The sequence below is a fragment of the Mizuhopecten yessoensis genome, unplaced genomic scaffold (genome assembly GCF_002113885.1).
Source record: "Mizuhopecten yessoensis strain PY_sf001 unplaced genomic scaffold, ASM211388v2 scaffold8447, whole genome shotgun sequence".
NCBI classification, from domain to species: Eukaryota; Metazoa; Mollusca; class Bivalvia; order Pectinida; family Pectinidae; genus Mizuhopecten; species Mizuhopecten yessoensis.
This window is the reverse complement of record NW_018407552.1, coordinates 113,753-125,344: the sequence shown is the minus strand read 5'-3', so window position 1 is coordinate 125,344 and position 11,592 is coordinate 113,753. Positions and strand designations below refer to the sequence as shown.

Genomic DNA, 11,592 nt, shown 5'->3' with positions numbered 1-11,592 from the left:
TAGACACCCGTGCTCGTATGACCAGGACTGTTGTGTCTCCCTAGACACCCGTGCTCGTATGACCAGGACTGTTGTGTCTCCCTAGACACCCGTGCTCGTATGACCAGGACTGTTGTGTCTCCCTAGACACCCGTGCTCGTATGACCAGGACTGTTGTGTCTCCCTAGACACCCGTGCTCGTATGACCAGGACTGTTGTGTCTCCCTAGACACCCGTGCTCGTATGACCAGGACTGTTGTGTCTCCCTAGACACCCGTGCTCGTATGACCAGGACTGTTGTGTCTCCCTAGACACCCGTGCTCGTATGACCAGGACTGTTGTGTCTCCCTAGACACCCGTGCTCGTATGACCAGGACTGTTGTGTCTCCCTAGACACCCGTGCTCGTATGACCAGGACTGTTGTGTCTCCCTAGACACCCGTGCTCGTATGACCAGGACTGTTGTGTCTCCCTAGACACCCGTGCTCGTATGACCAGGACTGTTGTGTCTCCCTAGACACCCGTGCTCGTATGACCAGGACTGTTGTGTCTCCCTAGACACCCGTGCTCGTATGACCAGGACTGTTGTGTCTCCCTAGACACCCGTGCTCGTATGACCAGGACTGTTGTGTCTCCCTAGACACCCGTGCTCGTATGACCAGGACTGTTGTGTCTCCCTAGACACCCGTGCTCGTATGACCAGGACTGTTGTGTCTCCCTAGACACCCGTGCTCGTATGACCAGGACTGTTGTGTCTCCCTAGACACCCGTGCTCGTATGACCAGGACTGTTGTGTCTCCCTAGACACCCGTGCTCGTATGACCAGGACTGTTGTGTCTCCCTAGACACCCGTGCTCGTATGACCAGGACTGTTGTGTCTCCCTAGGCACCCGTGCTCGTATGACCAGGACTGTTGTGTCTCCCTAGACACCCCTGTTCGCATGACTAGGACTGTTGTGTCTCCCTAGGCACCCGTGCTCGTATGGCCAGGACTGTTGTGTCTCCCTAGACACCCGTGTTCGTATGACCAGGACTGTTGTGTCTCCCTAGACACCAGTACTCGTATGACCAGGACTGTTGTGTCTCCCTAGACACCAGTACTCGTATGACCAGGACTGTTGTGTCTCCCTAGACACCCGTGCCCGTATGACCAGGGCTGTTGTGTCTCCCTAGACACCCGTGCTCGTATGGCCAGGACTGTTATGTCTCCCTAGACACCCGTGCTCGTATGACCAGGTCTGTTGTGTCTCCCTAGACACCTGTGCTCGTATGACCAGGACTGCTGTGTCTCCCTAGACACCCGTGCTCGTATGACCAGGACCGTTGTGTCTCCCTAGACACCCGTGCTCGTATGATCAGGACTGTTGTGTCTCCCTAGACACCCGTGCCCGTATGACCAGGACTTTTGTGTCTCCCTAGACACCCGTGCTCGTATGACCAGAACTGTTGCGTCTCCCTAGACACCCGTGTCCGTATGATCAGGACTGTTGGGTCTCCCTAGACACCCGTGCTCGCATGACTAGGACTGTTGTGTCTCCCTAGACACCCGTGCTCGCCTGACTAGGACTGTTGTGTCTCCCTAGACACCCGTGCTCGCCTGACTAGGACTGTTGTGTCTCCCTAGACACCCGTGCTCGCATGACTAGGACTGTTGTGTCTCCCTAGGCACCCGTGCTCGTATGACCAGGACTGTTGTGTCTCCCTAGGCACCCGTGCTCGTATGGCCAGGACTGTTGTGTCTCCCTAGACACCCGTGCTCGCATGACTAGGACTGTTGTGTCTCCCTAGACACCCGTGCTCGTATGGCCAGGACTGTTGTGTCTCCCTAGACACCCGTGCTCGTATGACCAGGACTGTTGCGTCTCCCTAGACACCCGTGTCCGTATGATCAGGACTGTTGTGTCTCCCTAGACACCCGTGCTCGTATCACCAGGACTGTTGTGTCTCCCTAGACACCCTTGCTCGTATGACCAGGACTGTTGTGTCTTCCTAGACACCCGTGCTCGTATGACTAGGACTGTTGTGTCTTCCTAGACACCCTTGCTCGTATGACCAGGACTGTTGTGTCTCCCTAGACACCCGTGTTCGTATGGCCAAGACTGTTGTGTCTCCCTAGACACCCGTGTTCGTATGGCCAAGACTGTTGTGTCTCCCTAGACACCCGTGTTCGTATGGCCAAGACTGTTGTGTCTCCCTAGACACCCGTACTTGTATGACTATGGCTGTTGTGTCTCCCTAGACACCCGTGCTCGTAAGACTAGGACTGTTGCGTCTTCCTAGACACCCGTGCTCGTATGACCAGGACTGTTGTGTCTTCCTAGACTCCCGTGCTCGTATGACTAGGACTGTTGTGTCTTCCTAGACACTCTTGCTCGTATGACCAGGACTGTTGTGTCTTCCTAGACACCCGTGCTCGTATGACTAGGACTGTTGTTTCTTCCTAGACACCCGTGCTCGTATCACCAGGACTGTTGTGTCTCCCTAGACACCCGTGCTCGTATGACTAGGACTGTTGCGAGGACGTTAAACCCAAAACAATAAAACAAACACTCGATCAATTTATTTATTTTCTACCTTAAGAATGTAAATACTAAAATCAAAATATATTCAAACGTACTGTAGTTTGATTTTTGCGTAAAACGTTTTGTTATCCGACACGGATTTAATCTGTGTAAGTACCAAAATAATCATTTGCAAGTTTTAAGCAACATTAGGTGATTAGCGAAGTGCATGTGCAGTTAATAAAATGATAATTGACAAGGGGTATTTTAGCTGATCGGTGTGACACAATGGGCCGGAATATTTCTTAAACACTGCAGCTGATCATAAATGTAAAATCTACATTGTCCATCAGCAAACAAAGGCTTTTCGATTGTTACCGAGTCATATATTTCCATAACCGAAATGTTATTTGGATAAACATTTAATACAATTTCGAAAAAACATTTCAAGACATCAAATGTATAATAGTTCATAAAGACGATCTCCACGCTCAGAGTGTCCAGTCATCGTTTGGAAATAGAACAAGGTAGGAACACAAATATAACGAGGAATCGAGGAATCTGTAAATTATGTTAACTATATATCGAGGACGAAACACACTTTGTTTTAAAATATCTATCCTTTCAAACTACGTAAGGACACTCAACTCAAAGGAGGTCTGTTGACTTCAAATCAATCAGTCTCAGGGACTCAACAACATGTATTGCACCGGAAATATGTAGAAGCGATTCTGTTTGTGTAGCGGGAGGGAGGGTGGGGAAAGAAATCACAGTCTGGAAGGTTTCCTAAAGCCACAAAAATCTCTCTGAGAAACCTATTGCAGCAGACTTCCGAACGGACAAGGTGTCACATCTTGAAACACTTGTCTCTGGAGGTATACTTACGCTTGGACATGAAATCGATATAGATTTATCTTTGGGACAAAGGGAAATCGATTTACCGACCTAAGTGGCAGAGTTAAATATATTAGTACATTAAATCGCTCCTGACAACGGCTGTGAAATCGCTGAAGTGAAACAAAATCAGTTTGGGTGGGAACAGTTCGGAGTCATGGAAATGTATCTTTACAAGCAGAATAGTATTAGTGTATGAAGCGTGTGCATGTATGGAAATGAGCATTAGCTTGTAGTCATAATCGGATTAACGAGCAATCGGAAATATTATTGTAAAAGCACAGCTTTAAATAATTCCACTATCGATACAGTTCTTGTTCTTCTGCTGTCAATCACAGTTAAAAGGGGAATAACTCTGACATGTAAAGTACAGTAAATCATAGTATAGCAACAAAACACATTCATAATACGTATATAAGAGTACCGGCATCATAGTTAAATGTGTAACAGTAATACATAACTCATAAAGCAGTTTAATAACACACACAAAAAAAATATCAAAAATATGAAACAGTATTACAATAAAAACGTAAAAGTGTGACAATACAAAGAAAACAATAATGCTTTATACCAGCAATAGTATTACAGTAAACATGTAACAGTATTATAATAAAATGTAACAGTATTATAATAAAATGTAACGGTATTAAAACACATGAATAATATTACACGACACAAAAAGCAGCCTAACGCTACACATTTAACAGTATTGATAAAAACAAATAATGTGATAAAAATTGTAACAGGTTTACATAACACATTGAATCATATTACTATAAATCTCAGAGATACGCATATTCCTTTCGCAACACTGCGCATGTAGCATTACCAAAGCTCAGTGATGTAGATATATCGATTGCGAGTATTAAGCCCACATTGACCTATGTATACATGGACAGCGCGGCGACCTTACTTGCATCTGTTAATATTGTCTGAAAACCTGACAGCAAATTATACGATATTTCTTTTTAATTTTTAAAAGAACTTTACTCCCGAGAAAAACCCTAATTATGAAGCACAAGATCAGTTTTTCACAAGTGCAATGTTTATTAAAGGAACTATTTAGTCAAATGACACTGTAAACATGAGTAGATACTGTAGATATATATAGCTCTCCTAACAAACCTTTACGTAGTTGACCTGAAGCCAACGTCCAATGTGGTCAGTTTAGTTCTTTTGGAAAGACGGTGTTAAGAATAGCTACAATCGAAATAGCGCAAGACCCAGGCCTTTCAGTGAGAAGCAAACATGTACATTACGACGCTGTCGATTGACAACAAAAAGTCAGTGAGTCTGATTTCACGCATACACAAAACATCGCAAGCAAGGATTATAAGTATTATGATATATAAATTTCATGAGATAATTCTGTTCAAGAGGGTACCTCAGCGAAAGTTTCAAACTGTGCAAAGTGCGATATCAACGTAAAAAAGGTAACTCATTTATAACGATGATTGGGATTTTGCTTTAAAGATGCTATTGGTTAAGAATAAATGCCTGTATTATTGTTCCAAAAAAGTTCGGCATATCAAATTTATTTTCTCTCCTCCGCTGGAAAGGCATTTTTGTTAGCTAGAAGTTCACCGACAGCTGCCACTAAGGTTGTACAGCTAAGGACGTCTTCATTACTGATTAAACACGTTTTTCGACATGATTTGTTCAGAAGGAGTATCAAACTATAATTTATTATCATGAGGAGTTTTGTGACAAGATTAATAAAAGAGAGGTTACCTCGCTAAGTTATCCCTTTAAAGGAAGTCATGTTTAATCATACAAATAAAAAATACTAAAAAAACCTTCTAAATAGCACAGCGCCTCAGCACTGGGCATCTACACATTCTCACATTGGTGTGAGGTTCAACACAGCCCGATAAAAGTGAACAGCACTAAAGCGAATCTAGAGATATTACAATAATTTAATTCTGTTTGAAACAAACATAAACAAACATTTATATTGGTTCATTTTATGTTATCAGCCCCTTAAATAAAATAAAACTGACGAAAGAACTGTAACAAGCATTTTGATTGGATGATGGAAACAGCGTTATGAGGTCGACGTATTGATTTTTAAAATTGATTATGATTATTTCATCATTTGTTGCGTGATTTTTTGAAAATATTGAATTGTTTCTTTTGTGTGTTTATATTAGAATTACTATAGTAAATTTTAAGTATAAACTTGAATGATTTCTTTTACGTTATTGAGCCATAACATAAAAGTTAATCCTTCAATAAATCTTGCTAGTAGCACAACATAAAATGTATGTATTGATAGCAGTAAAGCAATGTAATGTTTCATTTGTAAGTCATTAAAATTAGCATTAATGATAATGGTAGATATATAGCAAAATCCACGTCAAAGAAATACATTCTGTAAATATAATTTTCTCTGTTAATATGTTATGGTCATTAAAATCGTATATTGTTCATCCGCATCAGTATATGAAATAGAATTAGATAGGTAAACTGCGTTTAAGTAAATTAATTTGTTAATATAAAAAGCTATACTATATCAATAAACCTGTAACATTAGATTGTTTGTTCCGCCGCAGTGGTACCAGTGCTGAGCATGGAAAGCGAGCCTTCTTTAAGACCATACTCCTGTTCTCTGGTAGGTATGTTTCTATCAGAGGCTTCCCTATTTCTGGTACTACAACATGAATTCCACCAGGAGCAGCTCACACCATCTAACTCTATGGCATGTACATCTTTCTCACACACACGTTTTTCATATTTCCACCGACAAACGGCCGCGGATATCTTTTCCTCTAATTCCTGCTTTTTTGCTTCTTCATCACTCGACCAAAACTTCTCAATAAGTCGGGGTAAAATAATTATGACGACGAAAGCAACTGTTTTTGCCACTTTAGAAAAACTGTCAACCTCCCTTCTTAAAAATAGAACTGTTAACGTCAGGAGCATAAATATCCCGGTCAAGATCGTTTTTATCAGGAGATTTAAAATTTTCTTTCTGACCGGTGAACATTCACTGCACACAAAATCAAACTCCTCGATCGAGACATTCTGCGTCACTTCCGGTTCGTCCAGATTCTCATTGATCGCTATAGATCCACCATGGACATGTCTGGCAGGTTGCTGTTCAATGTCCTTGTCAGTGTAAGCCTCTAATTTCGATTTAAATATATATTCCAACATCGTTCTATAGCCTCCTGTAAATTTCGTCCAGTAAAAGAACAAATATAAAAGAATAGGAAATATCATAAAATATTTCGATAAAACATCAAACGAGGAACATGGAATAGTATAAAGAGCTGTGTATATCATAATGTTAAAGACGAACACAAGATTATTGCCGCAGATAATGAGAACAAAGAAAGCGAAATACAGGGCAATGAAACATATTCGGAAAAGTTCTAACCAGGAGTTTACCAACGACAAACACGAGAAAAATAACCCTAATAGAGGAAACAGCCCCCAGAGCAGGTTCAATACGACATTCAGCGTTAAAAATAACAAACATAAAATAAGAACGGGTATCAATAGCATACATTTCAAAAACGCATGTGTCTTCAGGAATTGTATTCCTGAAAACGATTCTTTCAGAAGCAGAAACCAGAACCGAAAATTAAAAAGAAGCATAAATCGCTCAGCGTGCATGGCTATCATAGTCTGACCGTCAGTTAGTTCCCTCCGACTATCATGCTTCAGAAGTTGTTTCAACTTTGTTTTCTTTACGAATAATTTTCTGGAGATTCCGGTTGAGGACAGCATGTATATATCCGGATCATCCAGAAGTCGCCGGAATGTACCTGTTGGAATGATATGTAGCAGTAGAAGCGTAATTATCATTCCACCAACAACGATAATCCCATATATGTGATAGCGCATTGTTTGTGACAGAGCCCGATACATCCAGCCATCAATTTCCTTATACGCTAGCTTAGAGGATAACTCGGACATCTGAAGCCAACCGTTTACTATTTGAACTATGATACTAACAATCCACAAAATCAAAATAGACCTGGTCACTGGGCGTTTTTTCAGATGTTTCCGAAAGAATGGAAACAGAGTGACGACATAGTATGAGAGTTTCAGGAGGAACCTTTTCCCACTGTAGGGCCAGTCCTTTTTATGGTAATGAGTGAGGTTATCCGCTTTGATATGAAGCGCGTCGTAAAACACATACACGAAATTTGGACAGTAGAGTAGAATGATTACAACCCAGAAATAAGTGAAGTTGATCAAAAACGGTTCGTCTACCGCCTTCCCGCACGTTTCCGTACAATTTGAAGTTCCGTTGCATGTTTGTTCACCAATTCCTGGCATGGTTTCCGGCATACTTTTACTTGAACCACCCAGAAAATCAAGGAAAGCTCCAATAAAATCGAGGGCAATGATTCCATTATTATCAGGAAAACCACCACATGTCATGTTCGCCTGGATTTGTTCTCGCTTTGCCGATTCCGCAAGAAACGCTGTCATGACAACGGTGCTGTTTACAGCAACAAACGTCCCCTCTGGATAAGTCATTGTCCAAATAATGTCAGTAACACTTTCTGTTTCATTCATATATATTTGCACATGCAATACAATTGCTGCGTAGTGTCCTTGTTGTAAGTCTGCTTTTAGTTGATTTATTCGAGCTATCGTTTCTGTGCTGAATTCTAGGGAACATTCGTCATTGTGTTTCCGACTTGAATTATACTGGAATCCCAGAAGATTTTTCATCCAGAAATTTGGTTCCGATTGATGAGAAAAGGCCACCAGTGATGTCAGCACCAATACATGAAAAAGCGTTCCCATTCTATTGATAGTCAGAAGCAGGAAACTCGTCCACCTGAAATGAAAGAAACAATTTTATAAAACATAAATTTAGTTCAAATTAAACTCTGCCAGTGAAAACGAATAAATAATTAGACTTAGTCAATGACTTAACGACGTAGGGAGACGACTAAAACAGCATTGTAACAATATTGACTAAAACCTAAATAATAAATTAACGAATACGTCACACACCAATGACATAGGTTGTTTACCGGGACATTGTCACCAAGTCAATCATTGCCCTTCTCCCATGATACCAATTTTCGCCCAGTGTTAATTTCGCCCTTCACATTTAAGTACTATGTAAATTACGCTATTTTCCTACATTCGCTGTAATGATAAATTCGCCTTTGTTACATAGGGCGAAATAGGTGAATATTAAACTGCAGCGAATTTTTTCTGGTATACAGTATATAAATAATAAAGGCTGACACAACACTAAAATCTCCAATCCCATTATTCATGTACATTATATTTTTTCGTTATACGCGGAATACAGGGCGAAACTTCATCAGAGTGCCCAGGGTAAGTAATGTACGCCTTGTAAAATACATACTGTATAAGTTTAACCTTGCTATGCTACCTTTTAGTCAAACAGGCCGCATAAATGGCAGATAAAAGTTCTTCGTTTGGATACTAGCTTTGTAGTGTGCTCAAGCTTGGAACAGTAATTTAGTTATTGTTCAGATGTTTTTATGTTTAAAGATATAAATTCCCGGTTAATTATTCGGGTCTATTTTGTTATTGATCTTGTAATTACTTAACTGATAGTATTGATGTAAATAATTCATATTCATAATTCGGATATTTTTATATTTGATTAATACTGACGGTATTTATGAAAAGTTTAACACAAAATTGAAACTGACAAAAAATGCAGCAATGCAATTTATAGACGTTTTCAAAATTGGTCGGCTTTATACAATAAAATAATTGTCACATCTATGGTAAGACTTAGTTGTTCAGCTTTTTGATACAGCAGAATCACTTTTCACATCTCTGCTAAGACTTAATTCACTTTTCACATCTCTGCTAAGACTTAATTCACTTTTCACATCTCTGCTAAGATTTAATTCACTTTTCACATCTCTGCTAAGACTTAATTCACTTTTCACATCTCTGGTAAGACTTAATTCACTTTTCACATCTCTGGTAAGGCTTAAATGTTTTGCTTGATATTTAATACAATGGCCTGAGCTGCTTTCTCTGTAGCTAAGCATAGCTTAATCCTATGATATCTAATCACTATATTGTGTCACCTTTTTCTTTTATGTAAAATTACATTATGTATTAAGCTACCGCAGGTGATAAGTTTATACAAAAACATTACAACTAGGATTTTACCTTCTGTTTTCAACGAAACTTGACCTGTTTCGCCGTAGACCATGAATCTCGCTATACTACTTCAAACATTTGAAATTTTCTTTCAATATTGAGTTTGTATATTTTTCATGACAGAATTATTTTCGAAGCTCCATTCCTCTGCAGAGTATAACTGGATTAGTGATACCAGAGTGTCAAATAGTTTTTATTACAGATCTATGGGTAACGCTGTTTCTTATTTTTCTACATTACATATGTAAGTTATTTGGAAAAGTTCTATCAATTTTCCTCCCATTGCAGGAATTGTCAGGTTACTTAACGGATGTCATAAAATAATTCGAACCATTAAATATATAGAATTCTTCATCAATGAACAGAAACCTGACATTTTGTCGTTTACGCTTTCCTTTTTCAATATTACTTTTTGAGACTCTGAATCAATGAACCTTTGGTTTCTCTAAGGTAGCATTGAGCTTCCAGATGTTACCATATATTTTCAATACTATAGAAAGCATTTTAAGACCATCAGCTGTATCTGACGTGATGAGTGGGTCAACAAAATAACAAATACATTCAAATGTTTCATACACAAAAAAACTCTGACTTTCTGAACTAGTATGAAAAATCTTTCAAGTCATTAAGGTAAATACTAAAAATGGGAAAACATTTTCTTCCTGTTTTAACCCGACGTTAAACGTATACATACATTTGCATCTTCTATATTTATAACGCAAGCTTTTGTGTTGGAATAGAGAGTAAATATGAATATATTTTCCCTGTAATATGAGTTTTTAATAATTTTGCCATTACTTTGCTCTCCACACTGTATAAAGTTATTCAGTAAAGCCGACAGCCAGCCTACAGTACAGTGTGTAGTGACTACTGGTATAGACAGTGTAGGTATACCCTGTTGTGGGACTAACTCTATACCATGGTAACGTGCCTTTTGAAGCGCACAAAAATAGTTCATAATTGCACGCGTCGCCGGCGCTCGGTAATAGGCTCGCTATCGTGACACGAGGTTCTTGGGTGGGGTTACAATGACATTTGTTGCGTTGTTTAAAAACAAACAACGTACCAAAGGTGGTGAGCACGTCTATCAAAAACAAAATTGAATAAATAAAACTAGAAAAAAAAATGATAGACGTGCCCTCTACCTATGAACGAACACTAATCGTTCAGATCCTTTCTCGGCGTATCTAACGTACCGAGTTGATGAGTGCATGGGTTTCACATTACCAATGTTCTCCTTTGGTATCTTCTGTTACGTATTCCGCCCTTCCCGTCCCGGCATTTACAGGAAAACTCTTCAAAACCGTTTCTCGAACAATCACCGTATTCGCCATTATTTCTCATCTGCATGTAATATATGTACTTTATCTAACACGCGTACTATGATAAATAAAGATCATGGGTGAGATAGGGTTACTACAGAAGTATTCAGTTCCCTGTAGAGCAAAATGGAATCATTGTGACGTGTCGAGTAGTAATAGAACCGATATATATATATATATATAGCTTCCATAAGATATGCATATTATATAATGATATAAGATAATGTAGTAATAAAGATAATTGCAATGATTCAATCAACCATGATCAAGATTACTGAGTGTAAGTTAGGATACTTACCTAGCAATAGTGTTGTGTGTTATGTGAACGGTGATAATAGTGACGGAGCCTTGCGTTACTCGAGTGGATCCTGATGGTTTTGATAGCCTTATCACTCCAGGGGATAGCCTACACATCGATACAGAGCATCAACGTATAGGTGTGAAAACATACTCTATATCGTGTCTTATTAGTCTGTGTTAGGCTTGGCTATTTTACCGATACACAACATTTTATTTCTTCTAATGGGATGAAATGTTACTGAGAAATAATTAATATGATGTATAACATTTACAATGGCAAAAAATGTTTATCAATTGGTGAACCGTACCGTCCTACAATGTTGCGCTGCGAAGGTTTGTATTGTAATGATACATTCCATGAGTTCTTTGAATGTCTTACATCGTCGGTTTATATCTTTTGTCGCTTTAGAAAAGCAAGACCGCATGACATCTACTCAAATACAGGACAAGGGGAATAACTCCCACATCTTTATTATA

The 11,592-nt window shown here is 39.5% G+C and overlaps 1 protein-coding gene across 1 annotated transcript; it reads right to left on the bottom strand.

Annotated features, from left to right (window-relative positions):
- Positions 1-5,626: 5,626 nt before the first annotated feature.
- On the bottom strand, positions 5,627-11,166 carry LOC110455978. The gene is made up of 2 exons (XM_021506468.1): positions 11,114-11,166; positions 5,627-8,171 (listed from the first exon to the last, which is right to left on the bottom strand). The coding sequence occupies exon 2, from the start codon at positions 8,135-8,137 to the stop codon at positions 5,903-5,905; it is 2,235 nt and encodes a 744-aa protein (XP_021362143.1). The 5' UTR covers positions 8,138-8,171; positions 11,114-11,166; the 3' UTR covers positions 5,627-5,902.
- Between the last annotated feature and the right edge of the window lie 426 nt (positions 11,167-11,592).

Bases quoted from the DNA above. Each gene is read 5' to 3' on its own strand.
- LOC110455978 (XM_021506468.1), bottom strand. From the start codon at position 8,137: ATGGGAACGCTTTTTCATGTATTGGTGCTGACATCACTGGTGGCCTTT.